Source organism: Gymnogyps californianus, chromosome 18, assembly GCF_018139145.2.
Source record: "Gymnogyps californianus isolate 813 chromosome 18, ASM1813914v2, whole genome shotgun sequence".
NCBI lineage: Eukaryota > Metazoa > Chordata > Aves > Accipitriformes > Cathartidae > Gymnogyps > Gymnogyps californianus.
Window position 1 is genome coordinate 3115955 of NC_059488.1, and position 19009 is coordinate 3134963.

At 42.0% G+C, this 19009-nt stretch overlaps 1 protein-coding gene across 4 annotated transcripts in view; it reads right to left on the minus strand.

Annotated features, from left to right (window-relative positions):
• Positions 1-1624: 1624 nt before the first annotated feature.
• Positions 1625-19009, minus strand: part of TNC (tenascin C) — a 74084-nt gene continuing 56699 nt past the window's right edge. For all 4 annotated transcript variants that reach the window (XM_050907718.1, XM_050907717.1, XM_050907716.1 and 1 more), the window contains 12 exons: positions 18565-18837; positions 12958-13080; positions 11565-11708; positions 10280-10399; positions 9688-9831; positions 8718-8848; positions 7601-7733; positions 5600-5751; positions 4592-4688; positions 3728-3889; positions 2275-2438; positions 1625-1765 (listed from right to left, as the gene is read on the minus strand). In XM_050907718.1, the coding sequence (XP_050763675.1) occupies positions 1655-1765; positions 2275-2438; positions 3728-3889; positions 4592-4688; positions 5600-5751; positions 7601-7733; positions 8718-8848; positions 9688-9831; positions 10280-10399; positions 11565-11708; positions 12958-13080; positions 18565-18837 (1754 nt within the window). In that variant the 3' untranslated portion in view covers positions 1625-1654. The remainder of the gene's footprint in view (positions 1766-2274; positions 2439-3727; positions 3890-4591; positions 4689-5599; positions 5752-7600; positions 7734-8717; positions 8849-9687; positions 9832-10279; positions 10400-11564; positions 11709-12957; positions 13081-18564; positions 18838-19009) is intronic.

Below are 19009 nucleotides of genomic sequence, written 5' to 3' on the forward strand. Positions count from 1 at the left end.
CCCCTCTGGGGCATTGCCAAAGTTTCAGTCAAGACTGTGAACAACATGGCCTTTGGATATAACCGTTCCCAAGGGCTAATGCTCAGCTAAAGCTCAGAAATGCAATAATCAAAGGATTGCAATTAAAAATAACAACAATATTAAAAGAAAAAATATACATATAAATTAGGAAGATGGAACCTAAGGGTGAAGGGAAGTGATTCCTTCCCTCCTTCTTTTCTTCCCTTCCTGATTTTGAAGTTTTTTAGTGATATTTCCCCTGCACACAAACTTTTTACACCCTGTGTCAAATCAACAATACCTGACCTTACCTAATAGCTAGCACTTCACGGTCTTATTCACAGAGCTGATCATATACGCTCTGACTGAAAGCATCTTCTTTCCCAGCCACCTTCCAGTGATTGCCAAGGAGGAGACAGAAACATTTGCTCTGTTTGAAAAGTGCAACCTTGAAGTAGGGCAGAGAGACTGGATTAAAACAAAAGATCTTTTATTGTCTTCAACTGAAGAGTATGATACAGAGGAACTACACGTAGGTTTCATTCATATAAAAAAGAGAGCCCTTTATTTACACAAGTGTTCAAAGTTGCCAAGGGTACCTAACAACACCTCCGTATTTTCTTTGTATTCTTTTGTTAGTTATTCCCACCTAGATGGAGCAAGCATTGGTCAGTAACACTTAGAAAAACATTTAAGAAGCTTTTAGGCAGGAAAAAAAAGAAACATGTTCTAAAAGAAACCAAATCCTTATGGGCATTTCACTGTAACAAACCCAGCAGAATACTTACAACCAATCACTGACAAAAGGAACAGTTTTCAGTACGGGCTCAGCAGCCAAATCATTCTCAGCCTTTCTTTTACTTCCCCATCTAAGTAAACGTACCCTGGACATGCACAAACTCAACATGTATGAAAAAAGGTAGAAATTTATTTAAAAGTAATTGTGCTTTTATTTATAAAAAAAATTTACAATCAGACACTGTCCTGCTGTGTTTCCAAAAGCATGGTTCTCTTAAAAATGACAAAACCTTAGCTTATTATTATTATCATTATTATTATTACTTTGTCATTATATTAATAATATTAATCTTATGCTTAAGTTTAAAAACATACTGCTTTCCCCTTCCCATCCCCTCCTTCTCTGTGGTACTTGATATATATAAAAAAGGGCTTTCCAACAACCAATGAATTTCAATTATAACTAATAATAATAATAATGATAATTGTACACATTTCTGTGTGTAAAATATGGCTGGTTCTAAAACAAACTACCAACATACAAAGCTGTTCTCCCTCCCTTACCCTGGGCCACCCAAGAGATAGTCAGACTGTGGAAGAACTTTATCCCAGAGGCTTTCTGAGAAAATAAAAATTAATAAAACAACATACAACCCTTAAGATCGTTGTCTTTGGTGTGGAGGACATTACTGGTGGGCAGTCGGAGCTGCTCTGCTGAAAATGCTGGGACACTTAAGGCTTGTTGTTTGGACTGCTGCAGAAGCCTCTGTTGGGCCAAGGGTCACTAATGCTTTGGTACGACTACCAGCTCCTCACATCCCACCACCCCAGTGATGCCAGAGGATCTCCCCACACCCCCACTCTATATCCCACCCCCCATCACCCTGCCCGTAGCCCCTTCGCCACCTCTGGGGCTTTACGCTCGCTTTCGTCTTCCTTCCAGATTTCGGAAGCTGGACGGTCTCAGCTTCATCTCCGCAAACTGGATGGAATATTCGTGGCCCTTCCAGTGGAACCAGTTAACACCCTGCAAAGAAAAAGATGAAGTGTGGGAGGTCACACATTCACTTCTCCTGTTGTCAGCCTTTACTGCTCTCGTTTCAGATTGCAGGCTGTTTTCTAACTTGGGAACAGAGGCGCAACAAAGTAGAGGGCCTTTGGGAAGCACAGAGCTCCGGCCGCTAGCATGCACGACCTGCACAAACCAACCCACATGCTGTCCCCCAGAGCTGTCACTCTTTGCCTGGCTTTCACGGCAGGAAGAACATTTTGTTTCACGTGTTGAAAACTGCAATCGTTCCCTGCACACATGGGATCTTGCCTTGGAAAATCATACAAAAACATCAATATTTCACCAGCTGACATTAAATTCTTGTTTTGTGAGCAACTGCCCATATCTTTCCCTACCATCCTTTGGTCTGGAGAGTGGGCTGGGTTGGTGCTCTGATGTCTGGCTAGCTGAACCACCAGACAGATCCATAATTGCAATTCCCCTTCTTCTAATGCTTTACGGAAGCCTTCAAACACCAAACTCACCTGACTGTGGCTGTTGTCACCATATCTGCCCATCAGATTGACTCGGTGACAATTCTTGTACCAGAATGCACCCTTGTATGACAAAGCACAGTTGGTGATGGCAGAATCGTTGTCCTTGTCAAAGGTGGAGAAGGACCTTCCATTATGGTACGTCATGGAGTCACCTGGATGGGGGAGACAAAAGAAAGAGCAAGGTCAGTGGTTTGCCTAGTTTAGATGACATGGGAGTGACCATTCTGCAGAAAATGTTTGGACTGTGCCATGCACTGTCTGTAAAGCCTGGCTGTGTATCTAAGTTTTTAGAAATTGACTTGTTTTAATACAGAAGGAAGTACACAATTTTTGTTGTTGGAGGCAAGTCAAAGTATTTTTCCAGGTGGTCTCTAATCCCCAACTTATTAAGTGTTTTTTTATGCAGCTCCATTTCTGCACTTCCAGCTGAAAGCTGGATTTTGGCCCTGTACAGAAAGCAGTGTGGACAAACCAAGTCCAAAGAGACCTCCCCAAGGAGTGAATCAAGACCAGAGGAGTCTCCATACTTAGCTGGTCCATGCAGTAAAGCTACCCATCTTCTTTAGCTACCCATCACCTAGAGAGATGTCTGCCTACCACTGACTTCCCACTCCCAGGGTCTGGGTGCCCATTTACAGATGGGTGCAATAGGAGCAGCCTTCAGTCTATGCTGGAAGCAGAGCTCACATTCATCCCTTAGTATCTGTGTTGCTCCATCCATTAATCTTAGACCTGAATGCTTAGGAAGAGGAAGTAGTAGGATTGACTCATACTAGCTGTAGCAGCTACTACTGCTCTGCACCAGGGTGTTTGCCTTAAATAGACATTAATTCTACTACTGCTGCATATCCTTTGTCTGTATCCCTATAGGCTGTGCAGAAAGTTCATGTGATGGTCACAGGGCAGAGTCCATACACACACATCTCTGTGGTCTGTTTTATGCACCTAGCAGCATGAAATTATCTCCTTTTAAGACATCCTGTGGAGCTGGATTTATCTCTTAATCCTTTGAAGCCCTGAAGAGGACTCAATAAGGGCTGCAGGGTTTGACCCAGTATGATTACAAAAGGCAGATGATTTGTTCAGCAAAATTACAAATCATGTTATAGCAGGACTTTGCTGCATATTCCACTGACAAGAGATGAGGCTGTGCCAAGCAATTATTAGCTGCATAAACGACAGTCAAGCATTGGCCAAATGAGATATATGGCTGTTTAATATACTTGTTTATATTCTGTCATAAGCATGCCATAAAATGTGGCACCTAAATGACTGGAGGATTTAAAATGGAAACATAAAATATATTGATATGTTCATATTTTCAAACACCTAACATACAAGAGGTACCTGCTGTGATGCTGATCTGCAACATTCACGCAGTTACCTTGAGCCAACTGGGAGGAAATTGCAAATCAGAAGAAAAAAAGATATTTCATCTCACCTGCTGTGCCACTGTACCCGTCCACTCTTAGCCGGTATCTGCTCTTCGCATCTCCAACGCTGAACCTGTCGTAGACAGCATAAGCTGCCTCACCTTTGTCCCGCAGATCCACGCGCAGCTCATACTGGCCCTGAGAAGTGATTTTGTGGAGGTTCTCCAGACCTGTGGACATAAATGAACAATTCATTTGCCTCCCCATGTTTATTTCTCTACCATCATGTTATCCCATAAAGGAGGTCACATACTGGCCTGTATAGATACACCAGGGCATAAACACTGGTGAGGAAAGTGAGCTATTTCAGCTGTAGGGTAATGTTAGCACAAAAACAAATAGATAAAACCAGGCTGACTGAGAGACCTCTTCCCTTCAAATCACAGTAGCAGGTAGCCCTTTGGGAAAAGCAATCAAAGTTGCGCTGTGTGATCATCATTGGCTTTCATTTACAACCAAATAAACTGTAGCACAATCTTTGAAAATTTGCTTTTTACTTCTATTTTCCCCACTTTGCTTCTTTGAGTCATATGCTTTTGTTGCTGGGGGTGTCCTAGGAGTACAGGAAGAAGAAGGTTTGCAGTTGCTTCTCAGATTTACCTTCTGACTTCTTACAGAGCACCAGCGAGCATTGGTTTGGTACGTTTGGTGACCCAAGGAGTATGACATCTATGAACTGCAACTGGAGGGACTGGCTTGGACCTAGCAATTTCAATCTCCCCCACAGCACGCTGTCCCTAGCCTCCTTTGCCCAGACCGTGTTCCCCTTTACAAATACTCTTGCCAACTAAATGGAGGCTTCAAAGTGGCTCCTAGTCTTTTGGGCTGTGTTCATGTTTTCTTTTTAAAAAAGACAAATTCTTGCCACTTACCTATCCAGAATTCAGCCTTAGGATCTCCAAAACCAGCCACATAAGTCTTCCAGTTCTTGTAGAAATCTTCCTTTCCATTTTGACGCCTCAGGAACACCTACAACCACCGCATGCAAGAAGTGTTATCGACAGACTGCCTTTGACAGAAAGGGCACTAGCAATGCGGCTTTTACAAATGCAGAGCTTGGCATTGCTGCTCCCCTGCCTTTACCACCCAAAGCAGCAGTCTCACTGCAATTACTGCATTGTACCAAGACTGTTGAATGCTCCTTGCTTTTTTTAAGTCTCTAGTTTCTCTATTGGGTTCCCAGGCTCCCCTGTATGATGTGGCCTTCTAATTCCTGCTCTCTGCTTTTTTAATAGCCCCTCGCAGTTCTGTATTGCTCAGTCAAGACTTTCTACATCCCCTAGTCTCCTAGCCATGCATTTTTCCAGCTCCTTCTTCCTTTCTGTGCCCTGGGTCCCTCTGGCCTGTTCAGATTTGAGGATGTCAGTACAGAGAGCTGGCATTTTTATTGTCATTCATTTGTTGTCTGGGTGGGACGTGTCCCTTGCATAATGGCGTGGGAAGCCCGGCCACATGGCTGCTGAACAAACGCTTTCTCTGGCCTGTGCTTTAACCTCCTTCACGGTCTCTCTCATTCAAATACAGTCAGTCCGCCCTCCTTTCACCTAATTAACTATTTAGAAGGTAGGTATCTGATCTAAGATGGTCATTTCAGCACCCAGTGGAGAGAGATCAGTGCTTTTCCTAGGTGCTGAAACCACTGATGTGACCCATCCTTTGGAGACACCTCTCTCTCCTCCAACTACAGGAAGAGCTGTTAACCTTGTTCTAGACACCTAGGTGTCCAACCCGAGATAAAATTCCCCCAAATTATAGACAAGTCAATCCTACTCTGATAACAGAGCACTATGAGGGATGGCATAGACAAGCAGGGATCCCCCCTGCTCTCAGCGCAGGCAGATGCGCATGAGCGTGGTGCGGGCCCTCTCCCTCTTACTCACAATCCATCCGCCCCCGTCCTCAGCCATGTCGCAGAAGACTTGCAGAGGCTGAGCCTTGTCCCCATTCAGGTAAACAGTGTAGAGCCCAGAGGTGGTTTCTCCATTCAGGAGAGCCTGGGAGCAGTCTTTAGGGTAAGGATAGAGAAGACCAGCTGCACACACAAAAAAAGAGAAAGCAGTCCTTAAGAAATCAGCAATTACAAGGAAGTTGTTGAATACAGATGACTCATGAAAATCTGTTGTGGGTCAATGGCACAGCCAGGTACAGAGCACAGGAACGGGCTTGAAATTGCTACCCTACGTACAAAAGATTCACAGTAAACAGCAGATGATGTAAATTTTTCTTTTGAATATGCTTTTGCACATCTGTCTACACTTTTGGAAGTGCTGTGAAAGCCAGATAACTACTCCCTGCTATGGTGGGAGTGCATCCTCCAGCTAAATATTTAAACAGCATGAGCTGTGTTTACTGCAACTTTTCGGTAAAACCGAATCTACCAATCTCTGATTATGTGACAGAAAAGGGAGGGGGAAATACAAAGACAGGACTACAACTGAAAATAAATAAATTGGGAATATTTTGCTAGCAAGTACAATATTAAATATGTTATAAAACTAGGCTTTTAAAAACTAAAGCAAGCAATAACAGTTGAAACTATAGGGAAATGTTGTTAAGCACTTCTTTCTGACAACAAGGTAATAGCATCGTTGCAGTCAGAACAGTTTCTAACCCCCCAGAAAGCTTTTCTTTTTTTCTTTTTAAATTCACTTAGGCCATTAACTTTTTCAGCCAATGGTCTAATTAAATGATGTTCTAGGTGTGTCCATAGGAGAGTTTTTAACTGTGGCTGCTCACAGAGTGGCTGTTGTTCCCTTTCCAGCGTGCTGCACATCCCTGCCTGCACCTCAGCTACAGAGAATTTGCACCAGCTTTGGGATTTGGAGAAAAGCGGCTCTCTGCAGGGAGTTACTTCAGTGTTTCCTTCGCACTAAATAGCGCACAAATGTACTTTAGAGTTAAGGCCAGCCTTAAGCATCTGCCTGAACAAGGCTGACACTGCGTTCATACGGGCAAAGGCAACCCATTCAGTCCCTGCTTATGGTCAATTTGCCAAACGTCACTTAAATACACCCAGATTTAATTCTCCTATTTCTGGTTGTGGATTGTTGCCTGTTGGTTGAGTTCATCCTGCTCTACACAAGAAGTGACTGTGAGCAGACTCGGGGCTGTGTCACTTTTATTAGCGTTTCTGTGAGTCCTTGGGCTGAAGTTGGTACAAGCAGCAGAAGGGAGAATGGAAACGGCTGAAGGTCCTGCTGGGTCTGAAAGGCTGGAAACCGTGAAAAGAGAGACAAATGACAGGCAAGGTTTCACAGTTAATACTGAACAACTTTTTTTTTTTAGTGTCAGCTGTGAAGTGACCTTCAGAGAACCCAATCTGTTCTTGCATTCAGCTCACTGGAGAGCTGTCCTGTTAGAGCTGGAACAGACATGCCGTGTGGCTTTGTGAAAACCGATCTCAGAAAGAGGAGGAAAAAACCTGCCCAGAAATTCATCTCCTTGGGCCACTGAACTGATTTGTGTGTGTGTGTGTGTGTGTGGTTTGCTCCATTTCAATTAAAATGCTCATTTGTTTTAACAGCTTGCTATGCATCAATACAGAAGTAAATCAGGGTGTCGTTTGGATTTTAAAGAGTAATGTTCCTTTTGATATTCTACACGGGAAAGGCAGATGTTTCATCAGAGAGAGACTATAGAGGTGATGTGGATGGATATAAAGAAAAGAATTTCACTGTGCTAGTCCGGGGAAAGCAGATGACACTACAGCTCTGGGGGAACAGGGACTTTTGCACTGACACTACAAGCAAATGAAGACATACTGACAATTGGATTAAAAATCTTCCATGAGGTCTGTGTCTGCTTATTGCAGAGCTCAGCTCTGTCCTGAGAGCAGTAACTTATATGTTATTTCAGCTGTGCATGTGCTCTAAAGTCCTTACTTGTGGTGAAAATAGTCTGGATTGTTTTGCTCTTCAGGGATCTGTTCAGCGCCTGGAGTTTCACTGTGTACTGGGTAGATGGGCTCAGCTCTGTCAGGCTGTAGGAAGTTGTCTCGGGGTTTAGGATGACTTCCTATGAGGAGGAGAAATAATACAGGGAAATCTCAGTGAGAAAATCATAACGACCAGAACTATTACGCATTGTAGTTTGTCACACTATTTTTTGTGGTAATTATTTATGGTATTTTTAAACATCTAAAGTATTTAATACAAAACTTCTATTCCTCAAAGATTTTTATCAAGCTAACTTTCTTTAGAAGTTTGAGAAAAGTTGCCTGGAAATGGATGTTTACCATCATAGTGTATAAACTGTGTGGTTTAAAAGCAAGTCAGCACAAATGTTTACACGCCTTGAACATACACATTGTATAGATGTCTCCGTGAAACTCATAAAAAACTGAGAAAAATCACCCTTTAGGACAAGGAAATATCATACTCCTGTCTCCAAAAGGCTGTTTTTCTGTGACTTTAAAAGACTGATTTTCAGTATGGTTAGGGAATTTGGCTTCTTGAAAATCAGAACCCCTTCTGATGTACCAGGCTGGGCATCCAAAATTATCTGTCATTTTTGCTGGGATTCACCTCATCCATATTTAAGCATCTAGTGTAATCTAGTTACGTAGGAACATAATAAAATTATTGGCGAGCAAGAGGCACTTTCAAAGGGGATTCATCCTGCCTTAGACACCTCACTTGCACAGGGAGGAATTCTCCTAAGTTTAGAAAGGGGAATCCCATTCGTTGGGGTGTGTGAATTTATTCCATGATACAGGTTTGGAATGAGGGAAAATGGTTGCTTGTGCTTTTATCCGTATTGTAGAGAGATGACTGTCAAAATTCAGTCTGCAATTGAGCTTCTGTTTCAGGATACAATATAGGAAAGTACTTAAGCAGGCTTTAAATGCATTTGTGTTCAAACTAGCACTGAAACAGGCACTTAGTATTTTACCATGTTTAACTTAAGGCACATGATTATGTTCCATTGCTGGACACTTCAGAGCATCTCTACTGCCCAGTTTTGAGGCCTAGCCCTTCTGGTTTGGTTATAAATGTTTACCTTGACTCTGCCATCAATGGACTCGTAGATCAGGAGATAACCAGTGACAGGAGCACGTGGAGGCCTCCAAGTTATCACAGCTGTCTCTAACTGAACCTCAGTGGCACTTAAATCTCTTGGAGCATCCAGTCCTGAAGGAGACAACAGATCAATTACAATCACATCTATATGGCATTTAGTACGCTGGCTATCTTACGGGCAGTATATTAAAACAGGTCAGAAAAGCAAACTACTTCTCCCCAGAAATCTGAAATTAAAAAATATTTCAACCTGAATTTTGTGATTAAAAAATAATTTTCCCATTGGAAGTTTTAAAATACAGGTATTTATTTTATCTAAGTTAAAATATTGGCTTGTCTCAGGCACTTCAGTTTATAAGCAGTTGCATTGAAATGTCTTTTCAAACAAAATCGTGCCTTTCATTATTCCACACAAGAAGACAGATCAGTATCTACATATTCCCAGGAAGAAAAACTTTGCTTCCAAAGATGCCTCTTTTGAATAGGAAAACTTTTCAAACTTGGTCTGGCTACAGCTTCCCTTCTCCACTGTAATTATAACACTGAATTTGTATGGCTCAGCTCTTAGTTCTCTAGTTAACACCCTGGGACAAGTCAAGTAACAGTCAGGAAAATGAGAAACATCCATGATTTCATTGGTGCTAATGGAAAGCCGTAAGTATGAAACCAACTGGATACCTTCAGCATTGGTACCCCAACATCAGCCCCCAAAGAAGAGCTCCTGCTCCTGCTTTGTGTGAGCATCTGTAGAACTGGTGACAGAAAACCACCTTCTGGGTCAGTCACACCAGCCTGCCACCAGAGAAAATTTGGTGCAAATACTATTAAACTTCAGGTTTCTAGTAAAAAAAGCACAATGTGCTGGCTGACTTTATGGTATTAGAGAAACGTAAGCCAGGTGGGACCAGAAGAGATGGCAGCTCTCCTCGCAGTGAGGTGGGACATAGCACCTGTAGTAAACTGGGTGGAGAGGGTCTCGCTCTTCTGTGTGTCCTTCACCGCGTGGACACTCAGTGTATACTCAGTCGCAGGTCGAAGGCCCTTCAGGTCATACTCCACAGTGTTTCCTGATACCATCTGAGTAACTTCTGGTTCTAAGAAGAAAACACAGAAGAGAACAGGTTGCGGCATTATTCAGACATGTCATGATGTACTCAACTCCATGCTCTGCTCAGTGATATTTTTTTACCAGCCGGGAGCAAGTGCAAAATAGTAAAAGCCCGGAGCCCATCTCTCTGCTTACACCTATGCTGAATCTGAATTAACACCAGAGTCCTTTATCGAAAAGTATTAGCACTCTCTAGTGTTCATATGAATTATAACACCACCTTTTCTTTTCAAGAACCTCAGTTATCTCTGTTCCTGTCTGAACTGGAAATGCTTAACTAAAATGATCATTTTTAAAATGCTTCCAGCGAGGCATCTCCTTCATATAACAGCCCCCCGCCATCCTCCTGGAGTCACATTGCTGCACCCATTTCTGAGCACCTCTCGAGAGCTGTAACGCTGTCAGCTCCCTGACCCATCACTAACTCTTCTTACCATCCTCAGAAGCATAGGAGACAACGTAATTATCCACAGCAGCAATTGCTGGTTGCCAGGTTGCCAGAGCCTCAGAGTCTGTGATGTTCACCACTACTAGGCCTGACGGGCTGTCCAGAGCTGAAAGAAAGAGAATAACAGATTGAAGGATCTGACAAACATTCTCGGCTCTGTGCAATGCTCTGTTGTAAATATATGATATAAAATGCACAAACACTGCTGCTTGATGCAGCTTTTATGATCCCCTTTGGAATAGTGGAGCTCTGCAGAAAAGATGTCAGTGCCTATAAAGAGACATCAAAGCCTCCACTGGAAAGGAGGTATTTCAATGTGTGAAAAGATTAAACGCTGGGAACAGACATAACTATGTTCTCAGATCAGTCTTAATATTATCAATCTTAACGGCTCTTTCAGAGCTGACACATTTCTCTCAACACCCTCAAATCTGGACTGCTTTTTGGAGCAAACTCAGGAGACAGAGCTGGGAAAAATAACTAATGTGAAGGCAACTGATAACCACTGTGACCTTCCACTAGCTTGCCCTGCATGTTTAAAAATAAACCAATCAAACAGCCAGCCAACCATCCAAAGTCCCCATATATACTGCCTTGCTTTCTCATGGGACTCTATTTTGCACATAGTTTCATGCTCTCCCTGAACTGGGATAGATATCTGCCTCCAGTACAGCTGGAATGGGTTATAAATTTCACATAATTATCCAACACTCATCATCTTGTTCCTTGCTGCAGTTCTCTGAATACTTGTCAGCCCCCAAAAAAGAAAGAATGAATGAGACTGCAGGGTGGGGTCAGCAGGAGCATCGTGGACCCTCATTTCCTGCAGGGATATTTAAAGCTGTATTGAAGAAAAACCAGGAGAGAGGATGTTTTTCTGATTAGGACACAGTCTGGAACTTGGGAGATGAGTCCATGACAGAAACCGGTCTGAACTGTTCAGCTGAGCTGGCCCTTTGTTCCCTCATCTGTAAAATGGTATTAATTAAACTTCTGGTTTTTTCTGATGTGTTAGGACTGTAAATACATGAATTGTCTCTGTCTCACTGCAGGCTGGTTCAGCACTTAGCAAATGGGAGCCTGATCAAACTTACAAGTTCTATACTCATCTGAAATACAAAGACACAAAGAAAGAGTGGGCAAAAAACTTCCTACAGTTTGTGCGGACAGCAAAAATGGGATCTCAGTGGGTCTTCAGCTCCAGTTCCCGAGTCTCTCCTACAGCACAGATAATGCATTTAAAAACCTGCTATTTCCTCTTTATATATTACCTGTTTTCAGAGTGCCAGAGATGGGTTCACTTTCTTCAAAGCCTTTCACAGAGATGATACTAACATTGTAGTCTACACCTGGGACTAACTTCACCAACTTGGTCCTTGTCTTGCTTCCATCGACTGTAACAACATTTGGAGTATCTAGGATGAAGCCAAATGCCACGGGATTAGTGACACAATACTCCAGTAAATGCTTGAAGGATGTGTTTCAAGTTAAAGACATTATGACCAACGTGGACGTACTTGTACATGAGAAGGTGAATTTTCCCCAGTTAGTTACAATCACCGATGTCAAAGGGCAGCCTCAGGAAAAAATATCGCTGCCATGATGCCTAAATCTAAGACACTGGTTTGTATTCATTCCTAACGGTATGCCAACAGTAACAAAAAATTAACATTTCTGTTCAGGAAAACGTAATTTTACAAATGAGATATAAGGTGAAAACACAGCACACTCTACATGGAAGTTCATACACCTGTGAGGACACAGTTTAGATCCACTTTGTTTCTGGTAAGGGCTGGAAGTTTCTCCTTCACCCATCTCATTTCAAATAAAGAAATATTATATATTATTTTAAGAGGTGCTGCATGCATGGATGAGGACTTAGGACACATACTTGTTTCAAATTCTGGGTTTATTCCAGGAAAGCACTTAGACAAATGCCTAACTTTAAGACTGTGGATTGCTCCTTTTCTTCTGTGGGATCACTCTATATTCAAAGTTGCATGTGTTCTTACATACTATATTGTCTAAAGGCCTATATCTTTACTTGTGTTAGTCAATAGCATGTCTTTTATGGTCCTGACATCTGTAATGTTTGCTCTTTAGCTGTTTCCTTTCAGAGGTGTCCCTAAGTTATGCTAAAAATCTGTTTGAGTATAGGATGTTTTTTAAGTTGAACACTAAAACAGAGATACAACGGATGGAATGAAACAACATTGGGGAGTACTAAGAAAATTACTGCTTTGGAAAACTATTATAACCATGGATTACAGTTATTATTTCCAAGGGTCATCTTTTCAAATATGCTTAGCTCATAAAGTGCCTACAAAATAATGAGACAGTTTGGAAATAAATCCTTACTTAGGAGGCTCAGCAGGACAGAGATTTTTGTGAAGGTGGCCATATTAGGGGTACAACCATTCCAGCATCTAGCTCTGAGCTCCCTTACAAATCTTGTCCATGGGATGTGGGGCACCATGTTCAGACAAAGGTTGGCTACTGGGACCATGTATGCACACCCACATTACTGGTCAGCCGTTTGAAGAAAAAAGAGATGATCTGTGTTAAGATCATCTGAGAGACGCACTGAGAGATGGATATCAGCACAACAAACCCTTTCCGCTCTCCCTTTTACCATCTTCCCTGTCCCTCCTGGCAGTTACTCACCTCCTGTGACAGGGATGTAGGAGATCCGGTAGCTCTCCACACGGGTGCGAGGGGGTGTCCAGCTGACTGTAGCGGAGTTTTCCGTGATGTCAGAGAAAGAAATTCCCTTGGGAGATCCAATAACTGTCAGTGGAGAGGAGAGAGCAAACACACCACATAGAAAGAAAAGGTAAATCATTTTTTTATCAGTCCTTGTGCTGGAACACTGATTTGTCTTATCCTTCTATCCCAAGAGCTGATGCTATCAATATTCTGTCCTAAAAAAACACTAATGCAGGGTGTACCAAACAGTTAATGGTTTTATTACACACTGACAGCAACAATCTATTTGGTCTAAATTTTCCTTTTTCAGTAACATTACAGTAGTGCATAGCTTAAAAAAATACCCCAGACGTATATCTACATATCATGTACACAGAAGTAACAGAGATTTCAGTGTTATAGAAAAGTATGGAGGAATACTTACAGGAATACTATTCTATTACCCAGGAGTCATTGTATTTATCATTTTTTTTACCCCAGTTTCACTTGGATGATTTTTAGTCTTTCTATTGAGTCTCGGAGCCCTATCTGTGACACAAAGCAATGGCAGCCCTTAGGAATGGAGAGATCTCTCTTCCTGAGCATAAAAATTCTACTATAGGATGCCTAAAAAAGACCTGGACTCAGTTGCCTGAGTTCATCAAGGGTCCATCCTCGTAAGCACTGACCGCCTGTAACTTCTTTTGGCTTCAAACTAGCGACAAGATTTTCTTCTTGGAATCTCTATCTGAGACCATGATTTTTCTCAGGTACGTTCAAGCACATCCATCCAGAGGACATCCAAGTTCAACCATCATGAGGAAGGCACTTGTGATTCCACTGCAGCTCTCTGTCATACAATCCAGCCTTTCCCTGTATAAACCTGAGCACTACATTTACCCATATAAATTAGATCAGTAAGCTAGGCAAACAAAGCCCAACTTTAGCCAAAGTCACCCAATCTTAAGATGCAAACCAACGTGTATCATCTGAAACACTCCAGTTTAAGGCCTAATTAAGCTACTGCAAAACAAGCACGGAAAGGGCTTCTGGAAGGACATGGTAAAGAGATCTGCCACTTCAAAGTTTAGACTGAGCATCTCACTTCTCATTTGCTTTTTTGACTGTAACCAAAACAACCCTGACATGTGTTAAAAAAATAAACAGCCCGCATAGAGTAGGCCATTAGCATAAAGGGGAGAGATACCAAACCTCAGCCACATTAAGAGCGGTGGAGACAGGCTGAGGGCAGGGGAAGGGGGGCACGAGGAGAAAAAAAGTGACTGTGCTTGAAATAGCTTGGAAAGAACGTGTCTGCGGGAAAGAAGTCAGAGGGCTGTTTGTTCCATGTGTCCCCAAAGCTCCAGCAGCAATGCACTAAATCAACTGAAAGGCAAGGAAAGAAAAACAACTAAGCTCTCAAGAGAAATGTAAATTATTTCTCTGGAGCTCACTAGACATGTTGGGTTTGTGGGGTTTGCTCACATGGAAAAGCCAAAGAAAGAAAGAAAAGAATTAAAGATAATGAAGAAAGCAAGGTGGGGTTAGTAAAGCTACATCACACACAAAGTTGCTACCGATTTAGGTACAGTCTGAAGGAAACAAGAGCATAAAGAAAACCTGGGAAAGAGAGAGAAGTGAAAATCACATTGATTTTGTTTCACATTGTAGGTGCTCTTAGTGACTGGTGAAAAGTGCTAGTGATGACTCTAGAGACCAAACAGATGGACCAGCACTCGGTTTTCATACACACAGGGAATTTCAGCCTTTCCCAGAAAATAAAGTACCCAGTCCATCCCACTTGGACTCTGCTGTGCACACTTCCATGGGCTTCCTGCTTGTTTTCTGTACCAAGTGAACTGCTGCTTAACAAACAGTAGTAAGAAGAGCCTTGACTACATGAGAGTTCCACATCCCCACTACCGCAACTGTGGCTACTTTCCTGGGAGCAAACCTGGCAAAGAAAGTATAACTGACCATCAGAGCAAGCATCAGTCCTGAAATGAGTCCCAGAGATGTAAGAGAGTGGTACTTTTGAGCACAGGGAAATGAAAAAGGAGCAAATGAAACCATCTTCTTGAGCTACCTGAAAGCCAAAATTAAGCAGGCATAAAAATGGTGAGTGTACTTCTGTCTTGTCACTCATAAAAAAACTCAGTTCATCTGTTGGGCAGATACAGGTAATTAGCATTATCCTCCAGCATCATTCCCCATTAGTTGTATGAGAGACGGAGAACTTTCCTGTGAGGTTGCTAAAGCACCCATGATACCTGAGTAGCTGTTATTCTTTGGGGATTTTTTTGCTAAAAAATTTTCTTTCATTACTAACAGACTATAGGAATATGTTCACTGGCTTTCTTCTCTGAAGTAACAGGAAGCATCAAGTTGCATTTATCACGTATAAAGAGCATGTGAAGTGTTTTGTGGTCCTCTCAGATGAAAAATGCTGTCACAGTGTGGTAAAACACCATCAGAAGAAGAGGAAAGTAACAGCATGAGACCCACACTTCCAACCAAGGATATTAAGTGGCACGCAGCTGTGTTGTGGTCCCCCGGTGAGGGCTGAATTGCACCTTAACAGACATTATACAGATTAATTTCCAGAAGACACCAACTGAAAGTCCCTCTGAAAGCAGCAGTGGACAAACTCCCTTGTGCCAACTTGTTTAGACACTGCAGGTCTGTACGATGCTGCCTCGCACTACAGTGATTTTACAATCAATGTTTTCTATCACAGCAGAATTGATGAGGGTAAAATGACAGACAAATGCGGAGGATAGGGAGAGTGGGTACCATCATCACCCTAAACAGGGTAACCTTCTAACAGCATTATCATCAGCGGTTCTGGGGAAAAACTATTGCTGTTCACTTGTACATAGGAGTAAATAATGGAGGAAGAACTACTTGTGATGGGTGTGGGAAGATATGACTTAATCCTCAACTCCCATGCCCAGCAGTTTCACACCACATCGCTGGTGCGATAGGAGCAAAGGAGATCATCTCAGCCTCCGGGCAAGATACCAGCTGCAGGACCAACACAAACTACATAGAGAAAATGGCAAATGCCAGTCCTGCCCTACTCATCCTTTCCTCACCCAAAGCCCATGGCTGTCACTAGATCAACTGCCTTGTGAATGACTTCTTAAAAGAGAAAGAAGGAAAGGAAACCACAGAGGAGGACAAGGCAGCAGAAGGTGAATACCGCAAGATCTTTCCTCCTCCTCCTTCCTCACAGCAGGTGGGTGGTTTGCTGTACAAAGATAAGAGGTCAGACCCTCAGAGAGGATTGCCTGGCAATGCTCAAACCAGATTCCCGCAACTGCACCAATTACATCACTTGTGGACCTGATCTCTGAAGACTGCATTTGTGTATACAAGGGTACGTGTCCAGAGAGGGAAGAAGGGGGAAGCTGTGAGTGATAAATACAGAGAAGTTTTAGTCTAGACTATTTTCCTGCCTTCATTTCCATGGTAGTGTTTGGTTTAGATTTGCTGGTCTGTTTGCTAGCTTTGTTCCAACTGTTGTTTTACTATCTCCTCTACTAAAACTAAAGATTGTCTAGCTAATTTATTCCTTGCTCACTTGTATCTGGTACACAGGCCAGAATAAAGCAAGGCTGAATATAAGCCTGAGCTAGCCCCCTGAGGGATAGAAATGTTTCTTTGCAACCAGACTGGAAATGCTATAAATACACGTTTGTCTAATAATCAACTCCTAAATAAGAAACTAGTGAGATGCCTTGGCAGCCCCAGCTACCCAATATGGTGCAACCTGCAGTCCAAATTATTTAGCTGGATTTTTGTGGCTCCAGCTCTGTTATCAATTATCCATGGGCTATTTACATCTGACAAACATCTTTTGGGCTATTTGCTTCAGTAGGTGACGTGTTAAATCTCCCTGAAAGAACTGAGTAAGAATGTAGTCATGAGGAAAATGATAACTCTTAGTGGTTTACCATAAATATCCTGGAAGTCAGTGAAAATGGGGACATGCTGCTAACAAGTGCAGTTGACTTTAAACATCCCTATCCATTATGAGTCAACCCGCATGAGCCTAGAGAAAGGTGGCTTGTGATGAATGCATGTTCTGCTTCATGTAAATGTCTGGGTGAGTGTATATATGCCCTTGCTGTTTATTCAAGGGATGTGATGGCAATCAGTGGAGCTGGTTAGAAATATGCCTTTCCATGCTAACAACTGGCACACAGACATTAAGGTGAATCATGAGGCCATGCTACTTCAGGAAAAGCTGTTCAATACTGAGTTATTGTTGTCCCTTTCCTGTGCGTTGTCTGGAGTACACCGCTACAGCTGAGCAAACGCCTCTTTTATGAATTTCTGTTGGCTTCCTCATGCGTCCCCTTCTTGTTCCCCTCCTCCCGAAATTAGATTGATTTGAAACAATTATGTTTTCATATCAGCAAGCTCAAAATTTTTAAAGGAGAGAATTTGGGTCATAGGACATTGCTTCATTTGCTTTAGATTTAAATATGTTTCAAAATGAAACCACGATTTTGGTGGAAAAATTGAAAAGCTTCATTCAAAAGTGCCAAAATGAAACGCTTCAAATTATAAACCTTTTTTTGTTTAAATTAATCTCAGGAATTCAACCTAAGCCTCAAGAATTTTTTACTTGACTAATATCTCCTTATTTTCATAGAAAAATAATATAAGAAAAAATAGCCCAGTTACAAATAGCAAAAACTTCCTTCTTCTCCCTGGCACTGAGAAAATGAGGCTCTGTTCTGGTGGAGATTTTTCAGAAACATATATAGGTTTAGGCTAACTTCAGACAGCAGACATTTGCAGTTATGTTTACAATGTTTCTTCATTAGTGTGAGACTATGAAAGGCAAGAACTCCAGCTTTGTGGAACTGGCATGCTGCACTTGAGGATTAAGGCCTTGGTATTTTTAAAACAAAATGGCATGAATTGATAGTCATACCTGGCATGTTTTCTTCTGGATCATTTTACCTGGCTAAGTCACTAAGATAATTTACATCAGAATTTTTGACACACAAGAATGAGAATATAAAGCAACTTCTGCTGAGGGAGTTCAAAGCTTTGATTTTGCGAGACACTCAAGTTTATTTGCAATTATTGAGCACATGTTGCTCCTGGTAAGATCCTGGTAAGTCTAAGTTAATGGTGCTTAGTCCTTTGCTGATCAAGCCATAAACAGACTTCTCAATAGCTCTAGTAAATTCATTTTGTCATACCCCTTTTCTAGGGAGGTAAATCGTTGTGGAGTGGTGATATATAATTAGTCCCAGGAAATCACTGAAAAAGGCTGATACAGAAACAATATTTCTTGGCTCTCAAAGCCAGTGTTTTAATTGCTAGATTCTGCTGCCTAATTTCAGATCATGAAAGTAATTAAATAAAACCATATTAAATAGACAGTGATGAGGCTAAGGAATCCCAGATTATAAATAACTACACCCCGTTGAACCAGTAACTTGGATAAGAGACATGCAGGACACAGTTCAAACACCTCAGTAACAGTGCAAGCTGGCTATGAAAAGGAGACATGCTGAAAGAAACAGGCATGAACATGTTACGCTTTTCCTACTGCAAAGACAATACCTGTGGTTGCTACTGCATTTACGGGTTGGGAACGGCGTCCGCTGCTAACTCCATAGAGCTCAATTTCATATTCAGTACCCTCTTTCAGCCCTGTTATATCCTGGGTGCGCTCATGGCCTGGTACTATTAGTTCCAGTGGATCAGATTTCTTTTTGGTATCCCTGATTTTTAGAACAAAACTGTCGAAAACCCCATCATCTGCAGTCCAGGACAGACGGAAGCCATCTGGAGTAGCATCTGAAACCAGAAGGTTGTCGACCTCGGGTTCTGCTTCTAAAAAAGGAGAAGATAGCAGTAGGGAAAAGAAATGATTTTTTAATCAGTTCATTAGAGACCTGCCTGAGGTCTGGATATAGCATACTGCAAGAATCCAACCACAGTTCAAAGAAAGGGAAACAATCTGCCAGCTATTGAAAAAAAAAAAAGAAAGAATATTAGCATTATA